We start from the raw sequence: 19,360 nt of genomic DNA on the forward strand, positions 1-19,360 counted from the left end.
GACTGATTTCCATAAGCATAAAATTGCAAATTATATCATGCAAATATTAAACTGATATAATGGATATCCATAAATATATATAGATACAATAAACAATAGATTTATGACGTTCTCTCACTGTGCATCATATGTATATATATGTATACATGTATGTATATATATATATGTATATGTATATATATATATGTATATACATGTACATACGTATTAATATATATGTATATAGGTATGTATATATTTATTCATATATATATATATATATATATATATATATATATATATATATATACGTAAATATATATGTATATATGCATGTATATATGTATATATGTATGTAAATATATATGTATATATGTATGTAAATATATATGTATATATGTATATATATGTATATATGTATGTATACATGTATGTATATATGTATGTATATATGTATATATGTATGTATATGTTTATATATGTATGAATATACGCACACACATGTACATATACACACAAATATATATATACATATACACACACACACATATATATATGTATATATACATATACATTCACATATGTATACATATATATATACATATTCAGTATGCATAATTATATATATACTGTATATATGTATATGTATGTATATATAGATATATGTATGTACATACAGACTTACACACACCTATATGTATATATCTATATACAATATATATATATATATATATATATATATATATATATATATATTCGTATGCATACACTATGTTTACATTCATATTTATTCAAGTTGTATATATAGAGTATATGTATATATATATATACATACATATATATATATATATATATATATATATATATATATATATATATATATATATATATATATATATACCTATTACTGTTATATCTTCCTGAAAAAAAAAATTGTAATGGCCCAAGGAAAATACAGTTACTGGAAGCTGATATATTAACAGAATGTTCATAACCATGAAAATACACACACACGAAGGGGCATAAATGTATGCACATATATATCCATAATAAATACATTTATGTAAACATATGCATATGTGCATACATAAACAGGCACCCATATGCTGTAAACCTGTGGATCTGCCTATAATTAGCTATAACTATAATTATTATCTATTAATATATGTATGCTTATGCACAGGTAGTGTGCTGGACAAATGAAAAATATGTATTTTCATTTTTCTTTGTAACTTTCACTCGCACACATTAAAAAAAATCCTTCATTCAAGACACTGTTAGTCCCATGCCGAAGATAATGAAGAATAGTCACTAAGACACCAGACATTTCCTGTGGGCGGTTCTTCATCTCATGTGGGCGTGTCCTACTCAAAGCCAGTTTCTATTTTCGTACTGTGCTGTCTGCGTTTTGCCAAGGTCGTTTGAGTGAACAGGTATATAAGGAGACGGACGGATTGGCGGAGTCACATCGCCCTGTTCCGTCTCACCAATCCTGCAGAGATGAAGTACTTGGTGGGTAACATTTCAGTGGTCTTAATCTTCTGTAAACAGGAATAAGGTGTTTATTTTGTGTCATGAATGATTTCTAAAATGGATGTTTAATCTAACGTTATGTACCTTCAGGTGTTTGTGCTTCTGGCGGCTGCCGCTTGCGCTTCTGAGGTGGAGAAGCGAGAGGCGGAGCCAAGTCGTGGCTACAACTATGGTTATGGTCTCCATCACCATGCCTACTACCCCCGCACCTATCACCCCTACCACACCTACCACAAGAGGTCCGCCGAGCCTGAGGCCGAAGCCGAGCCCTCTTACGGTTCCTACCACTACCGTCCCTATTCCTACGGCTACCACAACACTCCCTACGTCCACCACCACCACAAGAGGTCCGCCGAGCCTGAGGCCGAGGCCGAGCCCTCTTACGGTTCCTCCAACTACTACCGCCCCTATTCCTACGGTTACCAAGCACACCACTACATTCCCTCCGTCCACCACCACCACAAGAGGTCCGCTGACCCCGTTGCTGAGGCTGAAGCCAGCTACGGTCATAGGTCATACCACCCCGTCTATTACCCCTCCTACCACTACACACCCTATTCTCACAGCCACCACAAGAGATCTGCTGAGCCAGAAGCTGATCCTGGTTTCACCCATGGCTACCACCAGGCCGTGTACCGCCCCTACCACAGTGGAGCTCAATATGGGTACGGTTACCGCGCCCACCACCACTAAGGCACAAGAGGTTTATATGCCCTGACCTTGTCTGGGAGTTTTTTTTAATTTAAAAACAATAAAGTCAATCCAAATTAATTATATCCTTGATTTAAGAATCCTGATTGCAAACCATCGAGAAAATGGAATGGATAAACATACTGATATGTAAGTGAATTCTATAAACAACTAAATCACAAAAATAGCTAACTACAACAGCCAGAAAACACGGTACAAAAGCTGGTTAACTGTGATATTAAATGAGCTGTACAGTTCAATGAGACCTTGTAATTGCGGGACTGATTTCCATAAGCATAAAATTGCAAATTATATCATGCAAATATTAAACTGATATAATGGATATCCATAAATATATATAGATACAATAAACAATAGATTTATGACGTTCTCTCACTGTGCATCATATGTATATATATGTATACATGTATGTATATATATATATGTATATGTATATATATATATGTATATACATGTACATACGTATTAATATATATGTATATAGGTATGTATATATTTATTCATATATATATATATATATATATATATATATATATATACGTAAATATATATGTATATATGCATGTATATATGTATATATGTATGTAAATATTTATGTATATATGTATGTAAATATATATGTATATAAGTATATATATGTATATATGTATGTATACATGTATGTATATATGTATGTATATATGTATATATGTATGTATATGTTTATATATGTATGAATATACGCACACACATGTACATATACACACAAATATATATATACATATACACACACACACATATATATATGTATATATACATATACATTCACATATGTATACATATATATATACATATTCAGTATGCATAATTATATATATACTGTATATATGTATATGTATGTATATATAGATATATGTATGTACATACAGACATACACACACCTATATGTATATATCTATATACAATATATATATATATATATATATATATATATATATATATATATATATATATATATATATATATATATATATATATATTCGTATGCATACACTATGTTTACATTCATATTTATACAAGTTGTATATATAGAGTATATGTATATATATATATGTAAATATATATATATATATATATATATATATATATATATATATATATATATATATATATATATATACCTATTACTGTTATATCTTCCTGAAAAAAAAATTGTAATGGCCCAAGGAAAATACAGTTACTGGAAGCTGATATATTAACAGAATGTTCATAACCATGAAAATACACACACACGAAGGGGCATAAATGTATGCACATATATATCCATAATAAATACATTTATGTAAACATATGCATATGTGCATACATAAACAGGCACCCATATGCTGTAAACCTGTGGATCTGCCTATAATTAGCTATAACTATAATTATTATCTATTAATATATGTATGCTTATGCACAGGTAGTGTGCTGGACAAATGAAAAATATGTATTTTCATTTTTCTTTGTAACTTTCACTCGCACACATTAAAAAAATCCTTCATTCAAGACACTGTTAGTCCCATGCCGAAGATAATGAAGAATAGTGACTAAGACACCAGACATTTCCTGTGGGCGGATCTTCATCTCATGTGGGCGTGTCCCACTCAAAGCCAGTTTCTATTTTCGTACTGTGTTGTCTGCGTTTTGTCAAGGTCGTTTGAGTGAACAGGTATATAAGGAGACGGACGGATTGGCGGAGTCACATCGCCCTGTTCCGTCTCACCAATCCTGCAGAGATGAAGTACTTGGTGGGTAACATTTCAGTGGTCTTAATCTTCTGTGAACAGGAATAATGGCGTTTATTTTTATCGTGAATGGTTTCTAAAATGGATGTTTAATCTAACATTATGTACCTTCAGGTGTTTGTGCTTCTGGCGGCTGCCGCTTGCGCTTCTGAGGTGGAGAAGCGAGAGGCGGAGCCAAGTCGTGCCTACAACTATGGTTATGGTCTCCATCACCATGCCTACCCCCGCACCTATCACCCCTACCACACCTACCACAAGAGGTCCGCCGAGCCTGAGGCCGAAGCCGAGCCCTCTTACGGTTCCTACCACTACCCAGGCTACTACCGTCCCCATTCCTACGGCTACCACAACACTCCCTACGTCCACCACCACCACAAGAGGTCCGCCGAGCCTGAGGCCGAGGCAGAGGCCTCTTACCAAGCTTACTACCACCCCTATTCCTACGGTTACCAAACACACCACTACATTCCCTCCGTCCACCACCACCACAAGAGGTCCGCTGACCCCGTTGCTGAGCCCGGCTTCCACCCTGTGTACCCTCGTTACTACCACTCCCACTACTTTCCCTACACTCACAGCCACTACAAGAGGTCTGCCGAGCCAGAAGCTGACGCAGGAGTCAGTTATGCTCACCACCACCAGTACCAACCCGCCCACTACCATGGACTTCACTATGGCTATGGCTACCAGGCTCACCACTAAGGCACTGGGGGTTTGTGCTGATTTTCTCTATAAGTTTTATTTTGAAAAGTAATAAAGAAATCGAAAAAAGTTTCTAAATCATGTTTCTGATTTATGAATCCTTATTACACAATTTATTAAGAAAAAGGAGTAGATGTCCAAGACAAAACAACCATATAACATAAACGCACAACCATAGAAATACAACACAAACATACAAACGAATGACACAAACGACCTTAACAACGCAGCCTTACAGGAACCAAGCCACTCCACCCATTCACCCATCCTTCGGTCGAGAGCGAGAGTCAGCCCCATCCTTCAGTCGCCGGCCTCGTCAGCCGCAGCGCTGTCAGCATCGTCAGCTGAATGGAATCGCGAGAGGAAGTCGAGGTGCCAGTGCCATGTCCCATAAGCAGTGCCAGTACTCGGAAGTGATATTAAAGCTCAAATTTAATTTATAATTTATACAGAAAATGTTTAATGTTTCCTTTTCAGGTTGAGTGAAAATAGTGAAGGAGGGAAGCAAACTTGGGAGCAGATCTAAATTAATTATAATCGTAAGGAAACTGAGAAGTTAGGAATTACACATTTGTAATTAATAACTGTCAATGAGTTTTATGCCATTGAGAATGTTTTTGCAGTTGTGACTGACTGTTTAGAAGAACAACCATCAAACCAATGAAATTACTCGAGGCAAGTCAAGCTGCACGTCGCACCCACCGAGTGTTTCCAGCCACGAGGATTCATTTTGGAGATTGCCATGAAAGGAACGTCATGAAACACCCACTATTGGACCTGCAATTTGAACTGGCATTATCTGTAACTGTAGTTGAGTAAAAAGAAAAAAGAAGAAAAAGAAAGCGAATATACTACAAAGTTCAACTCAAATGGTGTTTCGGACTCACTGGACACGTTTCAGGGAGAACTAAAACATAATCAAAATAAAGAAACATACGGTGCTTGTGTCAGGGTATATATTGCTCTGGATCTGTATGGTTCCTGTCGTCAGTATTGGTAAACGAAGCTGGTTGCCAAAGAACCAAGAAAAAAATATAGGGTATGGGAATCCTACAGTTACAAAGATGATAATACAGTGATTATACAGTGTATATACATATATATGTGTGTTTGAGTGTGTGTGTGTGTGTGAGTGTGTGTGTGTGTTGAGCAGTGCCACAACTCGTAAGTGGTATTTTGATACATTATTTATAAGAGAAAAGTCCTTTCATTTTTCATGTTAATAATAACATCTTAGTGGAAGAGAGAAGTGAACTTGGAAGCAGGCCTGAAATAACTCTAGTAAGAAAACTGAAATGTTAGCAATCACACATTTGTAATTATTAGTTGTAATTGGTTGCGTTGTTTTTTAGTTGTGACTAATTAGAAGCATAATTATAGAATAAATGGAAATATTTAAGGCAAGCTATACGGCATCATACTTCGTCGCATCTCCCATTCGCCTCAAGTCACAAGATTTTACTCTGGAGACGACCATGAAGAGGAAGGTCATAACACCGACGGTTGTTCCTGTAATTGTAACCGGCGTTATCTGTGATTGTGTTTGAGAAGAACAAATGAACAGTCACTGATGCAATGGACCGAAGCCACTGGAATCTGCTCGAACGCCTCTTGTCGGTTCCTGTAAATTTATTCCAGATAAAGTTAAAAGACGACATATATGCTCAAAGACATTCACTCATACGATGGATATGGATACATATAGACATAGATATATTAATAAATGTATATATGCATACATATACATAAGTGCGCACACACACACACTAACGCACAGATCTATAGAATATGTAATTTATATATGATACATATAATCACATACACATATATTGCACACATTTACACACACACATATATATATACACACACACACATGTGTGCGCGCGGGTGTGTATGTGAGTATGTGTGTATGTGTGATTATCTACATATTCATATATAAATGTATATACATACATCTATATACATATATAGATGTATATTTATACATATTTACTCACTCACATACCTACGCACACACTCCTATATACATACATATATGTATAATTTGTACAAACATACATAATATATACATTCATATTTACGGACATACAATGATACATATAAACACAGAAAACATACATTCATACATACACAGGCACATAGATAAATCTAAAGATAAAGGATTACACATATATACATGTATATATAAACATCCGCTGTACATTAGTCGACCTGCTTATCTACTTCAAGGAACTGTCAGTCGCATGCACGATATCAATGATGATCAATGACTTAGACACCAGGGAGTTCCTGGGGGCGGGTCCTTCACATGACGTGGGCGTGTCCTATCCAAAGCCAATTTCTGACTTGTCGGCGGTCTATCAAGGCCTTGCGTGTGAACAGGTATATAAGGAGTCGGACGCACTGCCGGAGTCACATCGCCCTGTTCCGTCTCACCAATCCTGCAGAGATGAAGTACTTGGTGAGTAAAATTTCAATGTGTTCATTCCTTTGAGAACAGGATTAACGGGGCTTATTTTGTATCGTGGTTGATTTTAGAAATGGATGTTTAATTCAGGATTGTGTACCTTCAGGTGTGTGTACTCCTGGCGGCTGCCGCTTGCGCTTCTGAGGTGGAGAAGCGAGAGGCGGAGCCAAGTCGTGCCTACAACTATGGTTATGGTCTCCATCACCACACCTATCACCCCTACCACACCTACCACAAGAGGTCCGCCGAGCCTGAGGCCGAAGCCGAGCCCTCTTACGGTTCCTACCACTACCCAGGCTACTACCGTCCCTATCCCTCCGGCTACCACAACACTCCCTACGTCCACCACCACCACAAGAGGTCCGCCGAGCCTGAGGCCGAGGCAGAGCCCTCTTACCGAGCTTACTACCACCCCTATTCCTACGGTTACCAAACACACCACTACATTCCCTCCGTCCACCACCACCACAAGAGGTCCGCTGACCCCGTTGCTGAGGCTGAAGCCAGCTACGCTCACAGGTCATACCACCCCGTCTATTACCACTCCTACCACTACACACCCTATTCTCACAGCCACCACAAGAGATCTGCCGAGCCAGAAGCTGATCCTGGTTACGCCCATGGCTACCACCAGGCCGTGTACCGCCCCTACCACAGTGGAGCTCAATATGGGTACGGTTACCGCGCCCATCACTACTAAGGCACAAGTGGTTTATATGCCCTGACCTTGTCTGAGAGTTTCATCTCGAAATTTAATTTAAAAACAATAAAGTCAATCCAAATTGATTATATCTTTGATTTAAGAATCCTGATTGCAAACCCTCGAGAAAATGGAATGGATAAACATGCTGATATGTAAGTGAATTATATAAACAACTAAATCACAAACATAGCTAACTGTAACATCCAGAAAACACGCTACAAAAGCTGGGTAACTGTGATATTAAATGAGCTGTACAGTTGAATGATACTACTTGTAATTGCGGGACTGATTTCCATAAGCATAAAACTGCAAATTATATCATGCAAATATTACACTGATATAATGAATATCCATAAGTATATATAGATACAATAAACAATAGATTTTAGACGTTCTCTCACTGTGCATCATATGTATATATATGTATACATGTATGTATGTATATGTATATATATATATATGTATATATGTATATACATGTACATACGCATGTATATATATATATGTATAGAAGTATGTATATATGTATTCATATATATATACGTAAATATATATGTATATATGCATGTATATATGTATGTAAATATATATGCATATATGTATGTAAATATATATGTATATATGTATAAATGTAAGTATATATATGTATGTATATATGTATGTATATATGTATGTACATATGTATACACGTAAGTATGTATATGTATGTATATATATATGTTTATATGTATGTATATATGTATATATGTATAAGTTTATATATGTATGAATATACGCACACACATGTACATATATATACACACAAATATATATACATACACACACACATATATACACATATGTATACATATATATATATTCAGTATGCATAATTATATATGTACTGTATATATGTATATGTATGTATATATACATGTATGTATGTACATACAGACATACACCTTTATGTATATATGTATATATCTATATACAATATATATATTCGTATTCATACATTATGTTTACATTTATATTTATGCAAGCTTTATATATAGAGTATATATATATATATATATATATATATATATATATATATATATATATATATACATATATATATATATACCTGTTACTGTTATGTCTTTCTGAAAAAAAATGTAATGGCCCAAGAAAAATACAGTTACTGGAAGCTAACATATTAACAGAATGTTCATAACCATGAAAATACACACACACGAAGGGGCATAAATGTATGCACATATATATCCATAATAAATACATTTATGTAAACATATGCATATGTGCATACATAAACAGGCACCCATATGCTGTAAACCTGTGGATCTGCCTATAATTAGCTATAACTATAATTATTATCTATTGATATACGTATGTATATGCACAGGTAGTGTGCTGGACAAATGAAAAATATGTATTTTCATTTTTCTTTGTAACTTTCACTCGCACACATGTAGAAAGAAATCCTTCATTCAAGACACTGTTAGTCCCATGCCGAAGATAATGAAGAATAGTGACTAAGACACCTGACATTTCCTGTGGGCGGTTCTTCATCTCATGTGGGCGTGTCCTACTCAAAGCCAGTTTCTATTTTCGTACTGTGCTGTCTGCGTTTTGCCAAGGTCGTTTGAGTGAACAGGTATATAAGGAGACGGACGGATTGGCGGAGTCACATCGCCCTGTTCCGTCTCACCAATCCTGCAGAGATGAAGTACTTGGTGGGTAACATTTCAGTGGTCTTAATCTTCTGTGAACAGGAATAATGGCGTTTATTTTGTGTCATGAATGGTTTCTAAAATGGATGTTTAATCTAACATTATGTACCTTCAGGTGTTTGTGCTTCTGGCGGCTGCCGCTTGCGCTTCTGAGGTGGAGAAGCGAGAGGCGGAGCCAAGTCGTGCCTACAACTATGGTTATGGTCTCCATCACCATGCCTACTACCCCCGCACCTATCACCCCTACCACACCTACCACAAGAGGTCCGCCGAGCCTGAGGCCGAAGCCGAGCCCTCTTACGGTTCCTACCACTACCCAGGCTACTACCGTCCCTATTCCTACGGCTACCACAACACTCCCTACGTCCACCACCACCACAAGAGGTCCGCCGAGCCTGAGGCCGAGGCAGAGCCCTCTTACCGAGCTTACTACCACCCCTATTCCTACGGTTACAACCCACACTACTACATTCCTTCCGTCCACCACCACCACCACAAGAGGTCCGCTGACCCCGTTGCTGAGCCCGGCTACCACCCTGTGTACCCTCGTTACTACCACTCCTCCTACTTTCCCTACACTCACAGCCACCACAAGAGGTCTGCCGAGCCAGAAGCTGACGCAGGAGTCATTTATGCTCACTACCACCAGTACCAACCCGCCCACTACCATGGACTTCACTATGGTTATGGCTACCAGGCTCACCACTAAGGCAATGGGGGTTTGTGCTGATTTTCTCTATAAATTTTATTTTGAAAAGTAATAAAGAAATCGAAAAAAGATTCTAATTCAATCATGTTTCTGATTTATGAATCCTTATTACACAATTTATTAAGAAAAAGGAATAGATGTCCAAGACAAAACAACCATATCACATAAACGCACAACCATAGAAATAGAACACAAACATACATACGAATGACACAAACGACCTTAACAACGCAGCCTTACAGGAACCAAGCCACTCCACCCATTCACCCATCCTTCGGTCGAGAGCGAGAGTCAGCCCCATCCTTCAGTCGCCGGCCTCGTCAGTCGCAGCGCTGTCAGCATCGTCAGCTGACTGGAATCGCGAGAGGAAGTCGAGGTGCCAGTGCCATGTCCCATAAGCAGTGCCAGTACTCGGAAGTGATATTAAAGCTCAAATTTAATTTATAATTTATACAGAAAATGTTTAATCTTTTCAGGTTGAGCGAACATAGTGAGGGAGGGAAGCAAACTTGGGAGCAGATCTAAAGTAATTATAATCGTAAGGAAACTGAGAAGTTAGGAATTACACATTTGTAATTCATAACTGTCAATGAGTTTTATGCCATTGAGAATGTTTTTGCAGTTGTGACTGACTGTTTAGAAGAACAACCATCAAACCAATGAAATTACTCGAGGCAAGTCAAGCTGCACGTCGCACCCACCGAGTGTTTCCAGCCACGAGGATTCATTTTGGAGATTGCCATGAAAGGAACGTCATGAAACACCGACTATTGGACCTGCAATTTGAACTGCCATTATCTGGAACTGTAGTTGAGAAAAAAATAGAAAAAAAGAAGAAAAAGAAAGCGAATATACTACAAAGTTCAACTCAAATGGTGTTTCGGACTCACTGGACACGTTTCAGGGAGAACTAAAACATAATAAAAATAAAGAAACATACGGTGCTTGTGTCAGGGTATATATTGCTCTGCATCTGTATGGTTCCTGTCGTCAGTATTTTAAAACGAAACTGGTTGCCAAAGAACCAAGAAAAAATGTAGGGTATGGGAATCCTACAGATAGAAAGATTATAATAACGAATATACAGTGTATATATATATATATATATATATATATATATATATATATATATATATATATATATATGTGTGTGTGTGTGTGTGTGTGTGTGTGTGTGTGTGTGTGTGTGTGTTTTGAGCAGTGCCACAACTCGTAAGTGGTGTTTTGATACATTATTTATAAGAGAAAATTCCTTTCATTTTTCACGTTAATGATTAAACATCTTAGTGAAAGAGAGAAGTGAACTTGGAAGCAGGCCTGAAATAACTCTAGTAAGAAAACTGAAATGTTAGCAATCACACATTTGTAATTATTAGTAATTGGTTTAGTTGTGACTATTTGGAAGCATAATTATAGAATAAATGGAAATTTTTGAGGCAAGCTATACGGCATCATATTTCGTCGCATCTCCCATTCGCCTCAAGTCACGAGATTTTCTTCTGGAGACGATCATGAAGAGAAAGGTCATAACACCGACGGTTGTTCCTGTAATAGTAACCGGCGTTATCTGTGACTGCGTTTGAGAAGAACAAATAAACAGTCACTGATGCAATCGACCGAAGCCACTGGAATCTGCTCGAACGCCTCTTGTCGGTTCCTGTAAATCTATTCCAGATAAAGTTTAAAGACGACATTTATGCTCAAATACATTCATTCATACGATGGATATGGATACATATAGACATAGATATATTAATAAATGTATATATGCATACATATACATAAATGCACACACATAAACACAAACGCACAGATCTATAGAATATGTAATTTATATATAATACATATAATCACATGCACATATATTGCACACATTTACACACACACACACAAACACATATATACACACACACACATGTGTGCGCGCGGGTGTGCATGTGCGTATGTGTGTATGTGTGATTATCTACATATTCATATATAAACGTATATACATACATCTATATACATATATAAATGTATATTTATAGATATTTACTCACTCATATACCTACGCACACACTCCTATATACATACATATATGTATAATCTGTACAAACATACATAATATATACATTCATATTTAAGAACATACAATGATACATATATACACAGAAAACATGCATTCATACATACACAGGCACATAGATAAATCTAAAGATAAAGGATTACACATATATACATGTATATATAAACATCCGCTGTACATTAGTCGACCTGCTTATCTACTTCAAGGAACTGTCAGTCGCATGCACGATATCAATGATGATCAATGACTTTGACACCAGGGAGTTCCTGGAGGCGGGTCCTTCACATGACGTGGGCGTGTCCTATCCAAAGCCAATTTCTAACTTGTCGGCGGTCTGTCAAGGTCTTGCGTGTGAACAGGTATATAAGGAGTCGGACGCACTGCCGGAGTCACATCGCCCTGTTCCGTCTCACCAATCCTGCAGAGATGAAGTACTTGGTGAGTAAAATTTCAATGTGTTCATTCCTTTGAGAACAGGATTAACGGGGCTTATTTTGTATCGCGATTGATTTTAGAAATGGATGTTTAATTCAGGATTGTGTACCTTCAGGTGTTTGTGCTTCTGGCGGTTGCCGCTTGCGCTTCTGAGGTGGAGAAGCGAGAGGCGGAGCCAAGTCGTGACTACAACTATGGTTATGGTCTCCATCACCATGCCTACTACCCCCGCAGCTGCTATCATCCCTACCACACCTACCACAAGAGGTCCGCCGAGCCTGAGGCCGAAGCCGAGCCCTCTTACGGTTCCTACCACTACCCAGGCTACTACCGTCCCTATTCCTTCGGCTACCACAACACTCCCTACGTCCACCACCACCACAAGAGGTCCGCCGAGCCTGAGGCCGAGGCAGAGCCCTCTTACCAAGGTTACTACCACCCCTATTCCTACGGTTACCAAACACGCCACTACATTCCTTCCGTCCACCACCACCACAAGAGGTCCGCTGACCCCGTTGCTGAGCCCGGCTACCACCCTGTGTACCCTCGTTACTACCACTCCTCCCACTACTTTCCCTACACTCACAGCCACTACAAGAGGTCTGCCGAGCCAGAAGCTGACGCAGGAGTCAGTTATGCTCACCACCACCAGTACCAACCCGCCCACTACCATGGACTTCACTATGGTTATGGCTACCAGGCTCACCACTAAGGCACTGGGGGTTTGTGCTGATTTTGTCAATAAGTTTTATTTTGAAAAGTAATAAAGAAATCGAAAAAAGTTTCTAAATCAATCATGTTTCTGATTTATGAATCCTTATTACACAATTTATTAAGAAAAAGGAATAGATGTCCAAGACAAAACCACAATATCACATAAACGCACAACCATAGAAATACAACACAAACATACATACGAATGACACAAACGACCTTAACAACGCAGCCTTACAGGAACCAAGCCACTCCACCCATTCACCCATCCTTCGGTCGAGAGCGAGAGTCAGCCCCATCCTTCAGTCGCCGGCCTCGTCAGCCGCAGCGCTGTCAGCATCGTCAGCTGACTGGAATCGCGAGAGGAAGTCGAGGTGCCAGTGCCATGTCCCATAAGCAGTGCCAATACTCGGAAGTGATATTAAAGCTCAAATTTAATTTATAATTTATACAGGAAATTAATCTTTTCAGGTTGAGTGAACATAGTGAAGGAGGGAAGCAAACTTGGGAGCAGATCTAAAGTAATTATAATCGTAAGGAAACCTAGAAGTTACGAATCACACATTTGTAATTAATAACTGTCAATGAGTTTTATGCCATTGAGAATGTTTTTGCAGTTGTGACTGACTGTTTAGAAGAACAACCATCAAAGCAATGAAATTACTCGAGGCAAGTCAAGCTGCACGTCGCACCCACCGAGTGTTTCCAGCCACGAGGATTCATTTTAGAGATTGCCATGAAAGGAACGTCATGAAACACCCACTATTGGACCTGCAATTTGAACTGGCATTATCTGTAACTGTAGTTGAAAAAAAAAGAAGAAGAAAAAGCGAATATACTACAAAGTTCAACTCAAATGGTGTTTCGGACTCACTGGACACGTTTCAGGGAGAACTAAAACATAATAAAAATAAAGAAACATACGGTGCTTGTGTCAGGGTATATATTGCTCTGCATCTGTATGGTTCCTGTCGTCTGTATTGGTAAACGGAATTGGTTGCCAAAGAACCAAGAAGAAATGTAGGGTATGGGAATCCTACAGATAGAAAGATGATAATAACGATTATACAGTATATATACATATATGTGTGTGTGTGTGTGTGTGTGTGTTGAGCAGTGCCACAACTCGTAAGTGGTGTTTTGATGCATTATTTATAAGAGAAAATTCTTTTCATTTTTCATGTTAATGATTAACCATCTTAGTGGAAGAGAGAAGTGAACTTGGAAGCAGGCCTGAAATAACTCTAGTAAGAAAACTGAAATGTTAGCAATCACACATTTGTAATTATTAATAATTGGTTTAGTTGTGACTATTTAGAAGCATAATTATAGAATAAATGGAAATATTTGAGGCAAGCTATACGGCATCATATTTCGTCGCATCTCCCATTTGCCTCAAGTCACGAGATTTTACTCTGGAGACGACCACGAAGAGGAAGGTCATAACACCGACGGTTGTTCCTGTAATTGTAACCGGCGTTATCTGTGACTGTGTTTGAGAAGGACAAATAAACAGTCACTGATGCAATCGACCGAAGCCACTGGAATCTGCTCGAACGCCTCTTGTCGGTTCCTGTAAATTTATTCCAGATAAAGTTAAAAGACGACATTTAAGCTCAAATACATTCATTGATACTATGGATGTGGATATATATAGACATAGATATATTAATAAATGTATATATGCATACATATACATAAATGCACACATACACACACACACACACACACACAAACGCACAGATCTATAGAATATGTAAATTATATATAATGCATATAATCACATACACATATATTGCACACATTTACACACACACTCACACACATATATATATACACACACATACATGTGTGCGCGCGGGTGTGTATGTGAGTATATATGTGTGTATGTGTGATTATCTACATATTCATATATAAACGTATATATACACATCTATATACATTTATAGATGTATATATATACATATTTACTCATATACCTACGCACACACTCCTATATACATACATATATGTATAATCTATACAAACATACATAATATATACATTCATATTTAAGGACATACAATGATACATATATACACAGAAAACATACATTCATACATACACAGGCACTTAGATAAACCAAAAGATAAAGGATTACACATATATACGTGTATATATAAACATCCGCTGTACATTAGTCGACCTGCTTATCTACTTCAAGGAACTGTCAGTCGCATGCACGATATCAATGATGATCAATGACTTAGACACCAGGTGGTTCCTGGGGGCGGGTCCTTCACATGACGTGGGCGTGTCCTATCCAAAGCCAATTTCTGACTTGTCGGCGGTCTGTCAAGGTCTTGCGTGTGAACAGGTATATAAGGAGTCGGACGCACTGCCGGAGTCACATCGCCCTGTTCCGTCTCACCAATCCTGCAGAGATGAAGTACTTGGTGAGTAAAATTTCAATGTGTTCATTCCTTTGAGAACAGGATTAACGGGGCTTATTTTGTATCGCGATTGATTTTAGAAATGGATGTTTAATTCAGGATTGTGTACCTTCAGGTGTTTGTGCTTCTGGCGGTTGCCGCTTGCGCTTCTGAGGTGGAGAAGCGAGAGGCGGAGCCAAGTCGTGACTACAACTATGGTTATGGTCTCCATCACCATGCCTACTACCCCCGCAGCTGCTATCATCCCTACCACACCTACCACAAGAGGTCCGCCGAGCCTGAGGCTGAAGCCGAGCCCTCTTACGCTTCCTACCACTACCCAGGCTACTACCGTCCCCATTCCTACGGCTACCACAACACTCCCTACGTCCACCACCACCACAAGAGGTCCGCCGAGCCTGAGGCCGAGGCAGAGCCCTCTTACCGAGCTTACTACCACCCCTATTCCTACGGTTACCAAACACACCACTACATTCCCTCTGTCCACCACCACCACAAGAGGTCCGCTGACCCCGTTGCTGAGGCTGAAGCCAGCTACGGTCACAGGTCATACCACCCCGTCTATTACCCCTCCTACCACTACACACCCTATTCTCACAGCCACCACAAGAGATCTGCCGAGCCAGAAGCTGATCCTGGTTTCGCCCATGGCTACCACCAGGCCGTGTACCGCCCCTACCACAGTGGAGCTCAATATGGGTACGGTTACCGCGCTCACCACCACTAAGGCACAAGAGGTTTATATGACCTGACCTTGTCTGAGAGTTTCATCTCGAAATCTAATTTAAAAACAATAAAGTCAATCCAAATGAATTATATCTTTGATTTAAGAATCCTGATTGTAAACCCTCGAGAAAATGGAATGGATAAACATACTGATATGTAAGTGAATTATATAAACAACTAAATCACAAACATAGCTAACTGTAACAGCCAGAAAACACGCTACAAAAGCTGGGTAACTGTGATATTAAATGAGCTGTACAGTTGAATGATACTTCTTGTAATTGCGGGACTGATTTTTATAAGCATAAAATTGCAAATTATATCATGCAAATATTACACTGATATAATGAATATCCATAAGTATATATAGATACAATAAACAATAGATTTATGACGTTCTCTCACTGTGCATCATATGTATATATATGTATGCATGTATGTATATATATGTATATGTATATATATATGTATATACATGTACATAGTATTTATTCATATATATAGATATATATATACGTAAATATATATGTATATATGCATGTATATATGTATATATGTATGTAAATATATATGTATATATGTATGTAAAAATATATGTATATATGTAGGTATATATATGTATATATGTATGTATACATGTATGTATATATGTATGTATATATATGTATATATGTATGTATATATCTATATATGTATGAATATACGCACACACATGTACATATACACACAAATATATATACATATACACACACACATATATACATATATGTATACATATACATGCACATATGTATGCATATATATATATACATATTCAGTATGCATAATTATATATATACTGTATATATGTATATGTATGTATATATAGATATATGTATGTACATAAAGACATACACACGCTTATATGTATATATCTATATACAATATATATATATATATATATATATATATATATATATATATATATATATATATATATATATATATATATTCGTATTCATACACTATGTTTACATTCATATTTATACAAGCTGTATATATAGAATATATATATATATATATATATATATATATATATATATATATATATATATATATATATATATATATATATACCTGTTACTGTTATATCTTAAAAAAAAAAAAAAAAAATGTAATGGCCCAAGGAAAATACAGTTACTGGAAGCTGATATATTAACAGAATGTTCATAACCATGAAAATACACACACACGAAGGGGCATAAATGTATGCACATATATAACCATAATAAATACATTTATGTAAACATATGCATATGTGCATACATAAACAGGCACCCATATGCTGTAAACCTGTGGATCTGCCTATAATTAGTTATAACTATAATTATTATCTATTGATATATGTATGTTTATGCACAGGTAGTGTGCTGGACAAATGAAAAATATGTATTTTCATTTTCTTTATAACTTTCACTCGCACACATGTAGAAAAAAATCCTTCATTCAAGACACTGTTAGTCCCATGCCGAAGATAATGAAGAATAGTGACTAAAACACCAGACATTTCCTGTGGGCGGTTCTTCATCTCATGTGGGCGTGTCCTACTCAAAGACAGTTTCTATTTTCGTACTGTGCTGTCTGCGTTTTGCCAAGGTCGTTGGAGTGAACAGGTATATAAGGAGACGGACGGATTGGCGGAGTCACATCGCCCTGTTCCGTCTCACCAATCCTGCAGAGATGAAGTACTTGGTGGGTAACATTTCAGAGGTCTTAATCTTCTGTGAACAGGAATAATGGTGTTTATTTTGTGTCATGAATGATTTCTAAAATGGATGTTTAATCTAACATTATGTACCTTCAGGTGTTTGTGCTTCTGGCGGCTGCCGCTTGCGCTTCTGAGGTGGAGAAGCGAGAGGCGGAGCCAAGTCGTGGCTACAACTATGGTTATGGTCTCCATCACCATGCCTACTACCCCCGCACCTATCACCCCTACCACACCTACCACAAGAGGTCCGCCGAGCCTGAGGCCGAAGCCGAGCCCTCTTACGGTTCCTACCACTACCGTCCCTATTCCTACGGCTACCACAACACTCCCTACGTCCACCACCACCACAAGAGGTCCGCCGAGCCTGAGGCCGAGGCCGAGCCCTCTTACGGTTCCTCCAACTACTACCGCCCCTATTCCTACGGTTACCAAGCACACCACTACATTCCCTCCGTCCACCACCACCACAAGAGGTCCGCTGACCCCGTTGCTGAGGCTGAAGCCAGCTACGGTCATAGGTCATACCACCCCGTCTATTACCCCTCCTACCACTACACACCCTATTCTCACAGCCACCACAAGAGATCTGCTGAGCCAGAAGCTGATCCTGGTTTCACCCATGGCTACCACCAGGCCGTGTACCGCCCCTACCACAGTGGAGCTCAATATGGGTACGGTTACCGCGCCCACCACCACTAAGGCACAAGAGGTTTATATGCCCTGACCTTGTCTGGGAGTTTTTTTTAATTTAAAAACAATAAAGTCAATCCAAATTAATTATATCCTTGATTTAAGAATCCTGATTGCAAACCATCGAGAAAATGGAATGGATAAACATACTGATATGTAAGTGAATTCTATAAACAACTAAATCACAAAAATAGCTAACTACAACAGCCAGAAAACACGGTACAAAAGCTGGTTAACTGTGATATTAAATGAGCTGTACAGTTCAATGA

At 37.9% G+C, this 19,360-nt stretch overlaps 5 protein-coding genes across 5 annotated transcripts; all 5 read left to right on the forward strand.

Moving 5' to 3' along the window:
* Positions 1 to 1,479: 1,479 nt before the first annotated feature.
* On the forward strand, positions 1,480 to 2,205 carry LOC138860366 (uncharacterized). Its single transcript, XM_070117781.1, has 2 exons — positions 1,480 to 1,491; positions 1,603 to 2,205. The coding sequence occupies exons 1-2, from the start codon at positions 1,480 to 1,482 to the stop codon at positions 2,203 to 2,205; spliced, it is 615 nt and encodes a 204-aa protein (XP_069973882.1).
* Positions 2,206 to 3,980: 1,775 nt separating this feature from the next.
* On the forward strand, positions 3,981 to 4,764 carry LOC138860367 (uncharacterized). Its single transcript, XM_070117782.1, has 2 exons — positions 3,981 to 3,992; positions 4,104 to 4,764. The coding sequence occupies exons 1-2, from the start codon at positions 3,981 to 3,983 to the stop codon at positions 4,689 to 4,691; spliced, it is 600 nt and encodes a 199-aa protein (XP_069973883.1). The 3' UTR covers positions 4,692 to 4,764.
* A 4,770-nt stretch (positions 4,765 to 9,534) lies between these two features.
* On the forward strand, positions 9,535 to 16,737 carry LOC138860357 (apidaecins type 73-like). The gene is made up of 3 exons (XM_070117765.1): positions 9,535 to 9,576; positions 9,689 to 9,957; positions 16,196 to 16,737. The coding sequence occupies exons 1-3, from the start codon at positions 9,565 to 9,567 to the stop codon at positions 16,653 to 16,655; spliced, it is 741 nt and encodes a 246-aa protein (XP_069973866.1). The 5' UTR covers positions 9,535 to 9,564; the 3' UTR covers positions 16,656 to 16,737.
* LOC138860558 (uncharacterized) lies at positions 12,584 to 13,576 on the forward strand. The gene is made up of 2 exons (XM_070118185.1): positions 12,584 to 12,778; positions 12,898 to 13,576. The coding sequence occupies exons 1-2, from the start codon at positions 12,584 to 12,586 to the stop codon at positions 13,492 to 13,494; spliced, it is 792 nt and encodes a 263-aa protein (XP_069974286.1). The 3' UTR covers positions 13,495 to 13,576.
* A 1,636-nt stretch (positions 16,738 to 18,373) lies between the features above and the next one.
* On the forward strand, positions 18,374 to 19,100 carry LOC138860368 (uncharacterized). Its single transcript, XM_070117783.1, has 2 exons — positions 18,374 to 18,385; positions 18,498 to 19,100. Exons 1-2 carry the CDS (start codon positions 18,374 to 18,376, stop codon positions 19,098 to 19,100), a joined length of 615 nt encoding a protein of 204 aa, XP_069973884.1.
* Positions 19,101 to 19,360: the final 260 nt, after the last annotated feature.

Source organism: Penaeus vannamei, chromosome 41, assembly GCF_042767895.1.
Source record: "Penaeus vannamei isolate JL-2024 chromosome 41, ASM4276789v1, whole genome shotgun sequence".
In the NCBI taxonomy this organism is placed as follows: Eukaryota; Metazoa; Arthropoda; class Malacostraca; order Decapoda; family Penaeidae; genus Penaeus; species Penaeus vannamei.